The sequence below is a fragment of the Melopsittacus undulatus genome, chromosome 14 (genome assembly GCF_012275295.1).
Source record: "Melopsittacus undulatus isolate bMelUnd1 chromosome 14, bMelUnd1.mat.Z, whole genome shotgun sequence".
NCBI classification, from domain to species: Eukaryota; Metazoa; Chordata; class Aves; order Psittaciformes; family Psittaculidae; genus Melopsittacus; species Melopsittacus undulatus.
The window spans coordinates 1,112,273-1,131,644 of NC_047540.1; the positions used below are offsets into that span (position 1 = coordinate 1,112,273).

General features: G+C 50.1%; 1 protein-coding gene across 1 annotated transcript; it reads right to left on the bottom strand.

The window, feature by feature from the left end:
* Positions 1-1,052: 1,052 nt before the first annotated feature.
* On the bottom strand, positions 1,053-17,735 carry LOC101874671 (CTP synthase 1). Its single transcript, XM_034069130.1, has 18 exons — positions 17,570-17,735; positions 17,251-17,421; positions 16,473-16,573; positions 14,933-15,049; positions 13,500-13,583; positions 13,208-13,288; positions 11,404-11,555; positions 10,555-10,687; positions 9,427-9,515; positions 8,151-8,245; positions 7,611-7,673; positions 7,061-7,104; positions 6,076-6,172; positions 5,777-5,832; positions 5,596-5,692; positions 5,370-5,514; positions 3,927-4,016; positions 1,053-2,109 (listed from the first exon to the last, which is right to left on the bottom strand). Coding segments are annotated over exons 1-18 (1,782 nt in total). The 3' UTR covers positions 1,053-2,108.
* Between the last annotated feature and the right edge of the window lie 1,637 nt (positions 17,736-19,372).

Here is a 19,372-nt window from a genome sequence, read left to right on the forward strand (position 1 = left end):
CCAAAGCTCTGCCTGTGGCTTGGTCCCATCCCAAGCAATGCTCTGGGTTAAAGGATGGTTTTCCCCATCGGCAGCACTGTGGGTGTCTGTAGTGCACCCATGGAGGGGTTCCAGTGCTACAGGAACACAGGCACCTTCCCATTGCCCCATGGAGCCTTTGGGCATCACCAGTCCCCAGTCTGGTGTGGGCAGAGGCTGCTGCTGTTGGAGCTTGCAGGGGGTGCTGGGGCAGGGAGCAGCCTCCAGCTGGTGCACACACACCACAGACCCTTGGAGCAGCTGCTCCAGTGGAAGGGGTCCCTGCCCATGGCAGGGGTTGGAGCTGGAGGAGCTTTAAGCTCCCAACCCAAACCAGGCTGGGATTCTATTCTATGAACCCACCCAGCAGCTCAGTTCAACTCCAACCTGTCCCTGTCGTGCCCTGCAGCAGCTGCAGGCTCAGTCCTGGCCCCAGAAACCTCCACTGCTGGGGGGAGCAGAGGAGAAGCCCCATAAATACAGCCAGACTGAATGAATGCCTGACCCTCACTGCAGAAACACCCGACACTGGATCCGCTGAGTGTTACACTCCAGTATAGCAGTGTCAGACTCCACTCCAACACTGGTTCACTTTGGTCCCTTTCCCCCTTACCCCAAGCACCACCAGGAGCTCCTGGCTGGTTCTATTCATTTTATTACAAATAAGCAGTGAGTGACTGAGTCGGTTGCACAGTTTTGGCCAAAACAACAACATTTCAGGAACAGAAAACACCCACGTGTCAGTGTTGAGCAGGAACGATGCCCCCGGAGCATCGGGGCACAAGGAGCATCCCCCTTGGCTCCTATGGAACTGTCACACATCAAGAACGCTCAGAGGGTCCCAGGCCAAAAGCAGCTTTCAAGTGTGTGCTGGAAGTGAGGACTGAAGCAAGGAGAGGCTGTGGAAGAGCTCACTGAGGAGAGGCAGGACAGGGGCTGGCATCAAACACAGCTGAAAACGTGCAACACTTGGGACACCTTCTGAACTAGCAAGGACCAAAACCTGCTGTTTACACTGCAGCAAGAGGCAGGGGGCACCCAAAGTGAGTGCGTTCCCCAGTCAGACATGCAGAGCTGACCCCCCCCAATGACCCCAGCACTGCACACTGCAACACACTCCCTTGGAACAGCACTCAGCATTCCATAGGGAGCAGCGGCTGCACCAGGGGAAAGGCAACGGATGAAGGCTCCACTTCCACTGAGACACAAAGCACCATGAACGGCTCAGTCCAAGGCAAACGGGAGCTGTGAAAGGCAGCATCTGACAGCAGTTCACTTGGTTCTGTACCTCCCCTTGATGCAAGGAGTTGAAGTGGCCCAGCCCAGAGGCAGCACCAGTGGTGCTGGCACCGCAGGGCCAATGGCAACGCCAGGTTCAGGCTTTCCTGACATCGCTTTTTATTCCCCCCACCCCACATGATCCAGGTCAGGTGCATCCCTGCAGTGACACATCACAGTTAGAGCTGATCCAGGTGTTCCAGGCGCTTTTCCTGGTAACGAATGCACCCAAACCACCAGTGCCAAAGGGTTTGAAATGCTACTGAGGAGACAAAAACAACCAAAAAAGAACAAACCATCCCCCAACAGAAAACAGAGCCTGCAGAAAGCTGAGCAGCCCCATCCCCTGCAGCACAGCACAGCTGCAGAACAGAGCCCCCAACACCTGGTGTCATCCACATGATTCCACCAGCGCAATAAAGGTGCTGAGGGAGCAGAAAGGCTGGAGAAAGCACCAAACGTGCCAGCACCTGAGCCCCAAAGCACTGCCACTGTCACCATGCACTGGGCAGGAGCATCCAACTGTGTCCCCCTGACACAGCCAGCCCTGTATCCCACTTGGCTTTGTATCTCCAGGCTGGTGGGAGAGCAGGAAGCCAAGCGGTGCATGTGCTGCGATGGGCTCTCCTCCAGGAACAAACAGAAGCTACATAGAAAATAAAGGGCAGAAGATTGGGAAAATAAAGGGTCAGGATTCCCTAACGGAACTTATAAACCCATAAGTTAAGGAAGCCCAAAGCTGAGAATGTTCAAGCTATTGCTGTAAGAACGCCTGGGAAACCAAGTGGAGACTCCTCTTCAGCACAGACACATCTGGGGAGAGAGAAAAGGAGCAGGAGTTACTGACAGGGACAAGCAAGGGACTGGAGCTGCACACGCAGCCGAGGGCACAAGGCCTGAAGCCTTGAAGCTCTGGTGAAGGAGCTGCACAACCCCACTGAGGGTGATGGAGCCACAACCCCACTGAGTGTGATGGAGCCAGATGCTAACGTGCCAGGGTCCTGTTCTGCCCACAGATGCTTGGCCTGACCAAGACTCACTCACACACCAAAATACACCAAAATGAGAAAGCTGACCAAACTGGTGGCCTTCTGTGATGGGCACAGCACTGGTGGGTAAGGGAGGAGCAACTGACCTTGTCTGCCCAGACTTGTGCAAGGCACGAGGCCCTGTCCTGCACAGCATCCCTGTCTCTAACCTGGAGACATGGATGTGACCGATTGATCACTCAGTGGATAGGAATCAGCTGGTTGGAGACCAGTGATGAGTGGTGTCCCTGGCCAGAGGGGAGACTGAGCTGAGCTCTGAGGCAGAAGCTGTTCCCTGTGAGGGTGCTGAGGCGCTGGCACAGGGTGCCCAGAGAAGCTGTGGCTGCCCCATCCCTGGCAGTGCTCAAGGCCAGGTTGGACACAGGGGCTTGGAGCAGCTGCTCCAGTGGAAGGGGTCCCTGCCCATGGCAGGGGTTGGAGCTGGAGGAGCTTTAAGGTCCCTTCCAACACAAACCAGGCTGGGGCTCTGTGAATTACCAACTGGTTCAGTTTTTATAGAGCTTTCCCTGTCAGCCCTTCTGATCCCTGAGGATTTGCTGCAACACAGGGAGGGTATTTTCTGCCACATCTCTATACTCTGAACACAGCAGCGCACTGAAGTCCATGTCCCACATGCATCACCCCAGAGAAATGTAACACATGGGACCCCTGCCCAGGATAAAGATGCCTGTCAGTTGTACAGGGACACTATGGCAACATTAAGACCCTGAGCAACAAAGCTCCTTTAAGAAATCACTGTTGGAATAAAACATACATGAACCAACAGAGCACTGTGCAGCTGAGAACTGACTTCACACCCTTCCCACTGCTGCCAAAGAATCTTCCTTATGATGCAGCTATTAGGAGAGCTGAGCTGGACCATGTCACTGGGGACAGCCACTCTGATACCAGTTGGACATCCTTGGTGGCACTGGGCAATAAAGCCCTGCTCTCCCTCTACACGTGTGTGCACAACTGCCAGGGCAGTGGGGAAAAGGCCACGATCTCCTGCTGCACAAAGGGAGGACTCATGGAAGAATCGAGTCTGCCTTTCCTGGTGAGCCTGAGGGCCACGTTTTAGTGCCTCCCTGCACCACTGCGTCACATACATCCAGTTCCACATCCACAGAACATCTGCAGCAGCTGTTACTATCCAGAACTCAAGCCCAATGGCTCAAGAGAGGAACTCACTGTCTCAGGAGATGGAGAGAATGGCCAATTCAAAACCATTCCTTGGCAGAGGTGAGGGATTGCTCCCAAAACACTCAACTTTCTACATCCAAAGCTTGCTCAGCTTTGCCTCCACTTTGAGGCATGTGTGTTCTATTTGTGCTTTTTATTTGATTTGAATTTAATCTCTATCTCCCACATGTATTTTTATACTTTATTATGTGTCAATCTGCCAAGGAAACACCTCCCCACACACAACATCTGCTACCCAGACACACATCCCACAGCACAGCTGGAATACGTGTGTGAGCATCAGCACTTCTCATGGGGTGCCAGTTTCCTACCACCTGATGTGAAATGTTCTGCTGCCAGAAGGCAGCTGGGCAAGGAATGGTTTCCATAAGGAAAGAGGTTGAGATCACTCAAAGTTACCAGGAATCATCATGATTTACTGATGGGAACTTCAGCTCTGTTATCTCCAGGTCAGGTGAGCTGCTGCCACTTCTGTCACTGTAGGTGTCCCTGCAGAGAGCAGAAAGATGTTGTTTTAGGGAGCACAGGACACTGTTTGCTCCATCTGTTGCCAGCACAAGCTGCTGATTCTTGTGCCTTCTGCTGTTCCCCAATACCTTGTCAGCAGAGGCCCCAGCCTGTGTCACTGTATGGGGCTCTGAGACAGAGGACTCCGCACTTGTCCCTGTGAACCCTCACCAGGTTCCTGTGGGCCCAGCTCCCATCCCCAGGTACACAGCCTGTGCCCCTGCTTTGGTGTCACACATAAACCACATTAGAGTACAATGAGACACCTCAGAACATGATGAGAGTTCCAAGGGCACAGGAGGAAGGGGGGTACAGGAAGAGGGGGGTACAGCCTGGGCTGTAACCCTCACCAGTGGTTTTAGATTATACACTAATTGTGAAGCCATGTGTGACCACAGTCACAGAAGAGCCCAGGAGCAGACAGCACTAACTCAGGATGCTGCAGTACAGAGCTCACTTCAGCTCCTCTGCTCTACAGAGCATTTCAAACTCAAAAGCAGGAAATTAAAACACCCCTCAAGCCTTGGAAGCAGCAAACATCTTCCCACAAAAACCCTCTTCAAAGCAGATCAGTCAGAGCCCAGCTCCAGACATGGACACTGGAATTCCTGTGGTGCAGCTGCAGAGCAGCTCAACCCAGACAGGCCAATACTGCCCTTTTTGTGTTGCTTTAGTTTAATATATTCAGTGCTACTTCTCTTCTGCATTTAGTCTGGGGGTTTGGGGTTAGAGCATGTCAGTGCTCCAGCTACACAGCAAATCCTCCTCTGTGAGGGGGGAAATGGGTCACTACCAAGTGATATTTATTTGCTGCATCTTGCCACAACTGCTGAGCAGAACTGGAGGGTATTAGGGAGCAGCAGAAGGAAGTAAATGCACCCTTAAGTCTACCCAAAACATCATCTGCTCTGCAAAGTGAGACAGAAGCTTAAGTCAGCAGGACAAAAGAAGCTGCTCCACCAGGGCCCATTCTGTAAACCAGCAAGAGGAACAAGTTTCAACCATCAACCTGTCCCTAGGACTCATACAAGGGATGTGGGGAAAACCCCTCCAGTCACCACAAGAGCAGACCCAGCTCCAGTTTCCCCAGACACTTCCAACTGACCACACAAGAGTTACTCTCCCTGAAGAGGGGACCTCACTGTGGGACAGCTCTATGGCCCTACAGTCAATCTTACAATGCAAGACAAGAGCTTTCCAAGAAGGAATGGAAAGGTGCTGCAAATACCCCTCTATACCCCACAGTAACTCAGTGCCAAGAGGATTCTCCAGTTTATGCTGTAGGAAGCAGCACTGCCCTCTAAAAGACCTGACTGGTGTCTTCCTTCAGCCTACCTGGGTGAGAGCCTGCAGCCCTTCTGTAGGTAATGTGTGAGTCTTCCTGCAGAAGCCAAGAGGAGGCCAAAGTAGGGAGGAGATGGTTTAATGGGTCTGGAGAGGAACTCGGGGTGATACTGAACACCAACGAAGAAAGGATGCTCTAGAGAAAGAAACACAAAACCTTCGTGTCAAGGCTTTCAAGCCTGTCACCTGCACCCAAACAAGTTGTTTAAGTGCTCACCTTCCAACTCAATCACTTCCATTCGTTCTCCCTCCTCATCCTGGCCTACAAACTTCAAACCTTGCTCTTCAAAACACTTCTTCAGTTCTGGATTGACCTGGAAGACCAGAAGGAAGAAACCCCATGACCTCTCAGGTCTGGATTACACAGAAAAGCTCAGTATCTCCAGTAGCATTCTTACCTCAAACCTGTGTCTGTGTCTCTCCTCCAGGAAGTCATGATCTCCATACAGCTTCCCTACACCAAAAGGAAGGCATTTCTTAGAGCAGATGCCAAACAGTTTGCATGATGGTTCATATGAACAGCATCCATCAGGATCTGCCACTTCCAGAGGGACCAAATTCACTGATCTCCATTTCACCACCAGAACAACCCCCAATTCACAGATGCTGTAACATTTCCAGCTCTCACTTCCCAGACCCACCTTACATACATGCCATTCCCAGGAAACACTTCCAAAAGAGGTAAGAAATGCCTTACTCATGATTGAATTCTTGGTATGGAAGAGTGTCCTTCTCTTGCCAAGCCTCATGGTCCCACCCATTTGCCCAGGATTATGTTCTGGCATGTCTATGACCTGCAAAAAGGATTCCAAGAGAGAAGTGGGAATGAGGAAGGAATGACAGTCCCAGGCAGTCTCTGGGATATTAAAGGGGGAAAACAGAACAACATCCATCCAGAAAACAGGCAAACCACCCTAAGGGACACTGTCCCTCAGGGCAGACCAATAGGACTGGATGAGACAGCTGAGTTACTCTAGTAAAGGCTGTGCAGATCAGGAAGGTTTGTGGGTGTTCAGGAAGCGTTAGCAGAGGAAATGGTGCCAGTCAAAGCCTACACAGGTCCCACACTAATCCTGTGCCATTCACTGAGCTACATGTTAAACAAAACCAAGCAAATTTACAGACAAAACCCCCACATAGATGACAGTTTGATAAAGAACTTCCTAAGCTGTTTTTGAGAACTCTTTCCTTTTGAGTAGCTTTTTACCCTATAAAAGAACCAGGCATTATGCTGGGTCTGGAACAGGCACAGAGGGAGCCTGCAGCCTGAGAAATGCAAGGTCAGAAATCCATCCACAGATGTTCCAATGAATTCTTGTGTGTCTGGGCTGATTTCTGAGCTCATAATTAAACAGTTACACACTGGAATCCAGATACCACCGAATCTTTGGCATTTACTCTGTGAAATCAGCTTTCAAACTGCCCTTGAAGAATGTTCTCTCTCTTTGCTTTACAGAAATGTGTGATTAAACATAAAAAACCTTAAAAAATTAGTGTTTCACCTATAATAAGCATTACAATCTTCTCTGAAGATTACCATACAGGTAACTGGGCAAAGACATCTTCATTTCAGGTTAGTAAATGGTGGAAGACAGAAGCCACAAGACATAATACTCCAAGCACTTGTCTGTAAAGAACTCAAGCACAGAAAGGGGATTACAAGCAAACGGCCATAAACTCACCACTGGATGAGCAGTTTTGGGGTCAAATTCTGTCGAGTTAGCATCTGCAAAGTAACATTCATCAATTAGAACCACAAAGTCCCTCAGGCCATGAAATGCATGTATGGGACATGCCCCAGGTACAGCTGCATCTCCTCCCCACACCCAAGCAAACAGAAAGCTGTAGGTGCTGAGCTCTTTGCCTGCACAGAGCTGCCAGCTCAGCCCCAGAGACAAGCAGAGGGACCTCAGCGCTATCATAGCAATTTCTGAGGCTGCCTAGGCCCCCATCATGGCAACAAGTCCAGTGCCATCAGTGATGAGAGTGTGGGTCACTCAGGAAAAGCACACATTCCAGCATCACAAGCATGCCTTCCCCCATTGACTTTTATGTGAACAGGGTAAGGAAATCACTCTTTTTCCTTTGAATCAGCCAAGGAGATGGGGAATTTTACAGGCCTAGAAAAAGATTAAATCTACCAAAGACAAGTTCAGAATTGCAGGTTTTATAAAGGACAGGGGTTGCTCAAGCAAAGAAATAACCAAATCCAGGGGGGGTTTGTGCAGTCACCTTGCCACCCCAGAACACTGCGTGCGAACTCCACCACTGCCAGCTGCATCCCCAAACAAACTCCTGCAGAAAGAATGGAGAACACGGAGCTCAGGCCAAGGACCCCTGAGCCCAGATCACTGAGCACATACACAGAGTCATAGGAAGACCTGGCTGAGACAAACCTTTGCCTTGGATGTGGGGGTCTGGCTCAGACAGGTTTTATTCCACACCACTCTGCTCACACAGCATCCCCCATCTCTCCCCACATCCATTTAAATGCAGTCACATATTTCTCCATGCCAAGATGATCACAGCCTCCTCTGGAACCTCCTCTGAGACCCCAATCCCCTCATTACAGATTCCTTGTCATCCCAGCCAGCTCTGACCAACAGAGCTAACTGCAGTCATCCAGTTAAGCTTAGCCTTACTCAGCCAATTCTCTTCAAAACTGCACATTCTAGATACTGATTAGTAAAGCTCTTGCTGCAGACCAGTAAGGCTGTTACTCAGCCTCTTCCTGCCCCATATTACTTCTCATGCATGGAACATGTTTCTCACCTAGGAAGGGTTTTTTCTGTTTTCTTGCCCAGGAAATAGCTTGAATTTTGCCTTCTGTCCCTCGAACACCAAATCCTCCAGGAACCAGAACTCCACTGCATGAGGATGAGAAGATTCTGGTCAGTGGGGCTCAGCAGCCTGGTTTCCCCACCATGTACTCCTTCTCTCGCTTAAAATCCTGGAGTTGCAAGACCTCACTCCTGAAAAGAGCTTCCAAGCACCTCCAGGGCAAGGCCTGCCTGCAGTGTGCTTTCCATAGGACTTTCCATGAGCTGCCACACAAAATGCCATAGAATTTTCAGGGAAACATCTTCTAAATGCAACTTTTACCTGCCCAGGAAATCCCAAATCCAGTGTAGGTTACAGCACCAGGATGGCTCATGCTGCATGACCCTACAGCAAACATGGGCCAGCCAGGCCCCTGCTGAGGAAGCTGCTGTCAGGTTGTCCTATCCACAGACACAAGGAGCAGACAGAGTGCAGGAGAACCTCATGCACTCTGCATGCCCCACTTGATCTCATTTTCTGGGCTAACTCCTGGCACTCCTCCTCATCCCAACACCTTTTCCCTCCTCATACCTTCTTCCTAAAGAACTTTATACTCCATTTACATCCTCCATCCTCTCTCTTTGGCTTTAATAGCCTTTATCAGGACTTACCCTTTCTCCCTATTTGCTCCCACTCTGTTTACCCACTAAGTCTGTGCACATCATCACCTGCATGATCACAGAATCCCAGACTGGTTTGTGTTGGAAGGGACCTTGAAGCTCCTCCAGCTCCAACCCCTTACACGGGCAGGGACCCCTTCTTCCACTGGAGCAGCTGCTCCAAGCCCCTGTGTCCAACCTGGCCTTGAGCACTGCCAGGGATGGGGCAGCCACAGCTTCTCTGGGCACCCTGTGCCAGCGCCTCAGCACCCTCACAGGGAAGCATTCCCTCCTAAGATCTAATCCAAACCTGCCCTCTCTCAGGTTAACACCATTCCCCCTCATCCTATCTCCATTTGCTCCTTTAGAAGTCCCTCTCCAGCTTTCTTGTCAGCTCCTTTAGGCACTGGAGGGGCTACTGCTGCCTTTCAAAAACTCCCTCACTTATTCAACAACTCTCAGCTTTACATCTGATCCTGTATTTCATTGAGAGATATGTGGGGCAATGTCAGAGTGTCCTGACACACACACACAGAGAAAACAGCATCCAGTGAGGCTCGTAATTCCAAAGCTATCCATAGCAGCAAGTTTACCAGACATGCTCCAAAGAAATGGCTTAAGAGTCTTACTCAGCACTGCACAGCTTATGCCATGCTTCATGGTAGCGGACAGGTTCCTCCCGCAGGGTATCCGGCTCCAAGTCAGCAGAGTCAATATACTAGAAAGAGATCCAAAGCAGAATGATGAGATGCTGCCACAAGAGTGCACAGGTCTCCCTAATGCTCATTCAAGATATAGAATCATGGAATCAACCAGGCTGGGAAAGACCTTTAAGAGCATCAAGTCCAACCACAGCTCTGGATTTGTTTCCTACTGGATACTTGCTTATTGTCTTCTGGGCTGATTTCCTGCCTGCTTTCTCCCACCATCCTGCTCCCAGCATACAAACAGCAGCTGTGGGGTTTCTGTCTTCCCCTCCCTGCAGCTCTGCTCTGACATGAAGTCCATGAGCCCCAGACTCACTAAATGTGAAATCTTAATGGAGCACAGTGAGATGGGTCCACTGAAGTACAAATACAGGGATGCATGGCAGATTGACTGTATCACACTCCCACCAACCCACCAAGGCAAGCACCATGTGCTTCCCATGGAGGACGCAACCACCGGATGGCTGAACATTGCCAGGGATGAAGGATTTACCACTCCTCTGAGCACCCTGTGCCAGGGCCTCACCACCCTCACAGGGAAGAACTTCTTCCTTACAACTAACCTGAACTGCCCCTGTTTCAGTTTAAACCTTCACCCTTTGTCCAGACTGAACAGCCCCAATGTTCTCAGCCTGGCTTCATACAGGAGGTGCTCAAATCCCTGCTCATCCTCGTGGTCTCCTCTGGACTTGCTCCAGCAGCTCCATGTCCTTCTTGTATTGGGGACACCAGAACTGCACCCAGTGCTACAAGTGGGGTCTCACAAGAGCGGAACAGAGAGGCAGGATCACCTCCTTCAGCCTGCTGCTCGTGCTCCTTTTCATGCAGCCCAGTCAACACAAACACCTATCTCATAGGATGCTTCGCTTTGAAGCTGGTTTATGCCCAGCCATTGATGTCTGATGCTGTAATCCATGGCCTATTTTAAAGTTCACTGCTTGAATCAACTCTCCCTTCATCTGTGGGTTTATGAAGAGCTCAGTTAAGATGGAAAGCACTGCGGGTGGAAGGAAGGGGGCAGATTTGTTACACACACACCCCCAGCCTTACCTTAATGTCAAGTTTGTGGTTGATGGCCAGTGCAGAATGCTCCAGTGCTTTAATGACAGATGCATAGGAGTCTGAAAACTTGGTGTATTTGCCAACAAGAGCAATGGAACACGTCTCAAGGAGGCGGTCATATCTACACAAAGCCAGAACAAGGGTTATTTCATCATCAACAGGAAACGGGGCCAAGAATCACTTGCACTCTAGTCAAGCTTTTCAAGTAACATAAACAGTTGGGCTCTTGGAAGTCTGGCCAAGCAGAGACGATGGCTTTGGAAGAGGTGACCTTTTACAGGAATTATGACTGAAAAACATCAAAGCAAAGAAGGAAAAAACCAACAACACTGACAGAGAAAAACAGTTGCAGAAAGTCATGTATAAACTAACTCATCTCTTCTTGTGCTGCAAAGCCATTCTGAGCAGATCCAAACTGTCTGTTCAGAAAGCTGGATCAGATTGAAAGTCTGCAGTGAACTTATGACCAAAGCACCACTCTGCATATGGTTATACCATACAGCATCTCCCTACACAGTGTTCAAGGCCAGGTTGGATGGGGCTTGGAGCAACCTGTTCTAGTGGAAGGTGTCCCTGCCCATGGCAGGGGGTTGGAACTGGATGAGCTTTAAGGTCCCTTCCAACCCAAAGCAGGCCAGGATTGTATGATTCTCACACTAAAGATGGTTTTTCTTCCAGTTAAAGTGTATGAAGAAAAACAATTTTTTGCAGTGGAAGAAAGAAACAAATTTGAGCACTAAGAACACATGAGGAATACAAAGCAACACTCAACACCTACAGCCAAGAAGGGAAACTAATCCAGAGTCTGAACTCACACTATGCCCAGTTGCAGCTCACCTGTCAGCCATTTCCTTCCACTTCATGAGCATCCTCCTGGGCTGCCTCTCAATGGGAAGGTCAAGCCTGTGTCTGAAGTAGTCCACGACTCCCTGCTCCTCTAACAACAGAGGAACCCGGTAGATAGAAGAGACATCATGAACACAGATGACCTGTTCAGAAAATTGAGTGTCATTAAAACAGACCTAAGTGCCTGGGCAATTATGTTTAGACAGGTATCAGAGACCTTTCGTCCTGAGCAGACATCCATCTGATCACCTAGACTTCCACGAAATAACACGTTGAGTAACATAACCTATGAATTGCTTATTGCTGGTTTCCCTGTACTTGAAAATGTCATCCTTCAATGCTTCCCAGGTATTCCTGCTCACTGCAGCTCCTTAGGAAGGGCTTTTACGCATAACCCAGCAGTAACAAAGTCAGCTGCTCTACACATTATGCAAGCACATAGCAAAGTTCAAAGCATGCTCCAAAGAGTCTTCTGCTGTGATAGAGCCTTCCTGATAATCCAAATTGCCACTACAGTTAAGCTGCCCATGAGCCCAGTTCCCCCACTTCCCACCACTGTTAACTCTCAGTTTGATTAAAGCCCAGGAAAATCCGGGATCTTACCACAACAACAAATTTTACAGGGCATCCTTCATCACACTTAGGATTAAACAACTATGAGCAAGGAATTCCAATGAGGAATATCTACATCGACACTTGCAGTTCATTGAACCAGGCTTTCTCAGAAAGCTCTGCACAACTGTCTCCTGTCCATCAGGAATGAGACTGTACTTAAGGATCAAAAATACACTAGCACAACTATTTTTAAACCCTTGTTTCTCCTGACTCAAATGAAAGCAGAGTTCAACCAGTAAAACCCTTCAGGCTGCAAGATTTCCTCCTTTACGGTCAACAGCATTTACATCAAGATCCAAGTGCAGCTGCAGAGAAACAACTACATGAAACTGCATCAAACTTCCTGGAAAGTGCCTGACAAAAGAGCCTCCCTTCCAGTTCCTGGCCAGCAAGAGGTAGGTGTTGTACTGCTGACACAGCAATGCTCTTGCCAGGTAATTCTGACTGTAACACTCTAAACTGCAAGAGGCTCAGTTTGATCTCATGGTAGAGGAAATTATGACTTGCCAAAGCCTGGAACTGTGAAGTGATGCTCAGTCTTACCCAAACCCATCGATGTTTTGAAGCTCCAGCTGGACTGAAAAGTGCCAGTATTTAGCCTCCAGACTGTTTTTCAAGGTCTGCCTCAGACTGTGCTATGCAGAGTGGTCTCAATATAAAAAGACTCACGCTAACATGGAATCACTGCCTATCACTCAACACTGAAGCAACGCTTCTCTCCAACATCAACTGCTCTGTGCAACCTCTCCTCATGAAAACAGGCCAAAAAATAGTATTAGGAAAAGAGCCATGTATGAAATACATTTGTGTGTCCTTTAAGCCTCATTTTAAGCAATTACTCTTTGGCCTCTAAATCCTGACAAATCTCATTCCTCTGTATTCACAGAAGGAATGTGGAAGGATAACTAAGGTCAAAAACAACCATTCAGAACATACTTTGGATTCCAGAGAGTTCTCTAAGTCTGTGCTAACTACCTTCTAAGGAAACCTGGGTGCTGACATAAAAAGGACTCTTTTTGCAACAGTTCCATGCATATGGAATGTAGGCAAGACAAAGCAACAAATGAATTATGCAGCTAACAAAAGACACAGCTAGAACGCAAGTTCAGATACAACTCCACTCAGCATTTGACAAACAGCTACAATATTTATTGCAAGGAAGGGGAGACAGCATCTTTACCTGCTCTGGTTCAACATGACAGAACATGGAAATCTTTTCTTTTACTGAGGTATCCAAAGGAGTGGAGCACCTGCAAACAATCTAACAGAACAGCAACATCAAGGTTGTGAAGCAGAACTCAAACATTCCTGGAACAACCTCTAAAGCAGCTGTCTTTGGGGGAAAAACCCAACTTAGTTACTGCTACTTGTTTATTCTCAACATGAAGAAGCTCTCAACCTCAGCATTATTTACTCTAGGATGCTGTTGCAACATGCCATTTTTAAACCCAAAGCCATGCAGCAAACCTTACCAGATCTGGTGAGAGACCAAGACCTCTGAGTTCACGAACACTGTTTTGGGTAGGTTTAGTCTTCTGCTCTCCTGTAGAGCTTGGCTGGTCAGAGAAAGGCAGAAGTTGGTAGGTCAAATTAGGATGATATGTAGCAATGATTCATCAGAATTAGGATTCTCCACCTAATTCATTTTGTAAAAGCTTTAACCCTGTTCTCAGACAGTTCACATAAACTTTAATCACCATCATTTTCACCTCAAAGACTGAAAGCAACCAGCAGAGAGCAGGGTTCAAGTCTGGACAGTGAGCAGGTATGTGTTACAGTGAGGGAAAGAGAACAGAGAAGGTTTTTATCCACTGCTCCCTCCAAATACCTTATATTTTATATTTCTATTTTTCCCTTAAGAAATCACCTGGCCTGAACAGAAAGGGAAACAAGAGGGAGAGAGAAGAGAACAGAGACTGCTCTGCACTCAGCTGCAGTTCCAGCCAAGGAACAAACGTGCTCTCCAGGACCTTCCACATAACCATGGAAGAGATTTTTTCAGCACAGATTCCTGCAGCAAAGATGTTTTTGTTTGGTTAAGGCTATAAATTGTCTCCAAAATCATAGCAGATAAGACAGATGAGGTTCTATCAGGCATTATATGGTATAAAATGCCTTCATATGCTTTTATATTAACTGGATATCACCCCATTTGCCTGGCACACAAGGATATTCTGATTTTCTTTGTGATGCTTGATTAACTGATTCTTATCATAGCACTGCTTCTTAGCTGCATCTCTGAACCAAAAGCAATATCCACTCTGACTGGAAGGGCTTACACAGCAGTCAGATGTGAGAGTCTATGAAATGACTATTAAAGATCAAAACACACATTAAAACATTTTCTATGGTACAAAAAACCACAACAGATGTTTCAAAGCACAGTATTATGTTTGGAAATCACAAACGTAACCCAACCTATTTCACGAACTACAGTTAATGCAAATCTTGGGGTGAGAGAAACACACAGCAAGAGAATAAAGAACTCCAGGAAGAGCCTGGGATGGGTTTTTGTTAATAAGGCCAAATGACTGTCAGGTCTGGCTGCATCCCTGAACTTCCCATGAGCTGTGCAGAAATAAGACTACACAAATGAAGGCAAATGGAAAGTTTTCAGCTCTAGAAAGCAGGTTTACCTGCACATAGGAGACAATTCCACAGCAAAAACCAACAGTTAAAGATGCAAAACTGCATTTGCTGCAACTCCCAACTACTTATTACATACTTTGAAGTTTCTGTTCACTTCTTATAAAGCTTTTTAAATTCTCTAGAAATCTTCCAGATGTTTCTATATACAGAACTACAAATATGACAGTGCTGCAGATACACATTTCAGAAAGGCATCTTTAGGAAGTAAGTTTTGGGCTGGGGAAGCCTCTGAGCACCAAACCTTTTGGATCCTTACCTGGGGAACCAGACTGACATGGATGTTACAGAAATTCTCTCTTTTGGCTTTGAACTGGAACTGGCGGAAAGCTTCAATGAAGGGCATGCTCTCAATATCACCCACAGTCCCACCGAGCTGACAGAGACAAAGCATTGCAAGTTAGTACCAAAACAGCCCCTACTGAGTCTGTACACTACAACATACATGTAGGAATAGGCCAAGTGGCTTTAAACTGACAGAGGGGAGGTCTGGATTAGCTCTTAGGCAGAAGCTGTTCCCTGTGAGGGTGCTGAGGCGCTGGCACAGGGTGCCCAGAGAAGCTGTGGCTGCCCCATCCCTGGCAGTGCTCAAGGCCAGGTTGGACACAGGGGCTTGGAGCAGCTGCTCCAGTGGAAGGGGTCCCTGCTCATGGCAGGGGTTGGAGCTGGAGGAGCTTCAAGGTCACTTCAGCCCAAATCATTCTAGGATTCATATGAGTCTATGATACATAAAACATCTCCCCAGCACCTCTCTCCAATTCCCACAAGAAGCATCAACACCATTATGAAAAGCAGGAGGAGTTGCCAGCTCTATGGACAACTTCCACAGGCTCCCATCTACCCCAACTATCATTTTAGCTTCATGATTTCCCCCCCAAAAAAAAGAATCCAAAAGCCACAAGAAACAAAACCTCCCACCCGGGCAGCCCTCTCCAGGGCCACTGCCTTTACCCCTGTGCTCTTCTCAGGGAAAAGACTGAAATGTTAAAATTATCATTTCTGAACATCAAGGGGCACTGAGAAGCAAAATTTGTGTTAAGTTTTAGTAACTCTCCAGGGCAGTTGTGGACAGATGCAGGAACAGAGACAAGGCATTCTCTGGAGCATGGTCAGCCTCTGTGCTGTCAGATCATACTTCCAAGGTAATCCAGGATGCAGGCTTGTGAGTTCTGGAACAGAAACTGGCACTCAGGCTGCATGGAGTCTAAGTCAGCATGACCTGGGCACTCTGACAAGCTCCCTCTCTCCTGCATTAGCACATCTCAGCAGCCAGCTCAGCATTCTCAAGAGCCTTCACCCTCCTCTGCCTCCTCCAGCAGCAGCATGTCCCATACAGCACACGGGACACTGCACAGGGTTTGTCACCACTAACTTGTGCCTTTCCCTTTTCTAGGTCCATACTTGCATTAGTGGCTCCAAGGCTCCCTTTACTGTTTCCTGGGGGTGATTCACCTGCCCCCCACTCTCCTCAGGCCACCAGGGAAGGAGAGGGCACAGCATGATCAACTCACACTTTGGCATACAAAGTTACAAGAGCTAAAATTCACCCTATAGACTAATGCACATTACACTAGAGAGCAAGGCATCTAATAACTGCCCAAGACCTAAGTCTTTCTGTGTGCGGATTCAGGCAGAGAGCATTCAGAAGATTAGCTGAACAAGTGAAGGTAACAAAAAGGATTTTTAACCAACTCAAGAACAAGCAGAGCTGAACATTAGTAATAAAAGTTACTATGCAAAATATTCCAGTCAGTTTACTCCATACAAGAAGCTAAAAGTACTTTCTAAGAGCTACAAACCTCAATCACACAAACTTGGGGTTCGATGCCATCTTCATCCACAGGAATCCGTGCCTGCCTCATTACCCATTCTTGTATCGCATCTGTGATGTGGGGAACAACTGGAAAAGAAACCCAGGCAGGGTTAAAGCCACAACCCACACACGTTTGTCCCTCTAGCTCATTAAAGAGCACATAACTACCCAGTGCTTCATGTGACTCGAGCAGGGATTTGTCTCTTTAAAGAAGGATGCATTTTTGCAGTGCTTATTCTTGGCTGTGATTTTCAAGCAGTGCCTTGGCAGGCAATGGAACCCTCCCTCAGCTTAAACACATACAAACATTTCCTGTAAGATGGAAGATTTATGTACAAACAGTTCTTTGCTCTGAACAGAGCATTTTAAACTGTCCTTATCCAAAGCAGCTGTGGGGAATGCTTTAAAAGGGAAGGGACCAATGTGATCCACCAAGATCCTCTGGGTTTCCTAATGCCATGATAGTTATCAAAAGCAATAACCATTTTAAGCAGCTACCAAACAACGCAGAGCTGTATCAACCTGCAGTCTGTTCACATTTAGCACTGGCTACAAGGCCAGTGTACAGGCATTATGTTACTGAGCACTGGGAAGTCCTGAGGGGCTCAGTATGGCAAAGACCAGACCCGCACTGCTGCCTCTTCTACTTCCCCTTGTAAAAAACAACCCAAAACCATCCCCAGGACATATCAAAGACCTCAGGATGCAAAGCAAAACCAGGACAGAAATGCAGGATAAGCCTCAGAAATGAAGCTTCCCATCACCTTGGACAGTTTTGCCAAGGTAGTCTCCTTTCCTCTCCTTGTTGATGACATACTGGTAGATCTTCCCAGTGGTCAGGTTGTTGTCTTTGGTGAGTCGGATGTCGAGGAAGCGCTCGTAGTTCCCCAGGTCCAGGTCCACTTCCCCTCCATCATCCAACACAAACACCTCTCCTGCAGCACAAAGGCACACATGGAACCGGTCAATGCTAATGGGTAAGAAAACACCTCAGATCCCAGAGCAAGCTGAGGAGCGGCGGTGACAAAGGGGCCAGCTCCCCTGCGGCCTGCAGGGCCAGGCCCCACCACACCCGGCACCCACCATGCTCATAGGGGGAGAAGGTGCCCGCATCGATGTTGATGTAGGGGTCGATCTTGATGGAGGTGACGTGCAGGCCGCAGGACTTGAGGATGGTGCCGATGCTGCTGGCGATGATGCCCTTGCCGATGCCCGAGATCACGCCGCCCGTCACCAGGATGTACTTCATCGGCTCGGCTGCCCGGCACCCGCAGCGCCTCAGCGAGGCCTCAGCGCCCGCCCGCCGCCATGCCTGCCACTGAGGGCCGCTTGCCGCCCGTCCCCGCCGCGCCCCCCGCTCCTTCAATCCCCCCCCCAAGGGCTCTGCATGGTCCCGCCCGCCCCCCCCTCCCCCCTTCCCCGTGGTGCCGCCCGCCTCCCCCTTCCCCTCCCCCGTGGTGCCGCCCGCTCCCCCCTCCCCCGTGGTGCCGCCTGTCCCCCCCCAGCCCCACTCCCCCGTGGTGCCGCCCGCTCCCCCCGCTCCCCCCCGCTCCGCTCCCCCGTGGTGTCGCCCGCTCCCCTCTCCCCGCTCCCCCCCTCCCTGCTCCCCCGTGGTGCCGCCCGCTCCCCCTCTCCCCGCTCCCCCCCTCCCTGCTCCCCCCGTGGTCTCGCCCGCTCCCCCCCCCCTCCCCCGTGGTCTCGCCCGCTCCCCCCCCCCCTCCCCGTGGTACCGTCCGCCCCCCCCTCCCCAATGGTGCCGCCCCTCACCCGTGCCCGCCGCGGGGGGGGTTGGGCTCGTGCCGCGCGGTGCCGGCTCGGCGGGAGCGCGTGAGGCCAGAGCAGGCGGGAGCCGGAGCTCTGCGCAGGCGCAGCTGGAGGGAGGCGGGAAAGGCGCCACCATCGCCCCGCCCCTCGGGGGGGGGGGGGCTCCGGTGCTGAGGTGAGGAGGGAGGGGGGAGGGGGGAACCCCCGGTATGAGAGCGGTGGGAGCAGCCCGAGGGGGAGGACTCGGGGTGCTGAGGAGCTCCCCATGACCCCGATCCTGAGCCCAGGACCCCCCCTGTGCTGGGGGCACCCCCAGAGCGTGAGCAGCGGCTGAGGGAGCGGATCCTGCCCCTCTGGTGCGCTGTGGGGTGACCCCCCTGCAGCCCTGATCCAGCTCTGGGGCAGCAGCACAAGCGGGACATGGAGCTGCCGGGGCCAGGCCAGAGGAGGCCATGGAGCTGCTGGAGCAGCTCTGCTCTGAGTGACAGCAGGACCGGGGGGAGAAAATCTCCATCCTCTAGCGGGGCCCGTCCCCACTTGCACACAGCCCCACATTCCCCTCGTGTCTGTCTCCATGTGCAGCACTAACACTTGTGCTGAGAGCGTGATCAGGTTTGCACCAAGCGCGAAGCGATCCCATCTGGAACCCGGGTAAGGAAGGGCTTTGGGCAGACCCTGCAGAAGATGCCATGTAACGGAGGAGCAGGAGGTGCAGAAGGGAGGTGTGAGGTCCTGCCGTGCTCCCGGCCTCTCGCCCAGCAGTGCCTGCTCCGTGTCATCCCCAGCAATGGCCGGTAGATGGTGGAGTTAAACAGCACAACAGGAGCCTCTCCGGTAACTGCGGGGACACCCACAGGGACCATGAGGACCACGACTGGAGCATCACATCCGCCCTGTGGGTTAGGAGGCATTAGGCAGTGTCTTCCCCACGGTACCACCCCAAACAAGCTGTCACTTATCCTGCGACTGAGGAATCGTGACCCTCCCTGGTAGGTTTGGATTCTTCCAGCCAAGGTTTCCGCAGGGGCTGCAGGAGGAATGCTGCTCATCCCCCTCGGAATCATGGCTGGTTCATGAGCAAGCTGCACTGAGAAGCAGAGTTTCTAAGGTAACCCCCTGTGG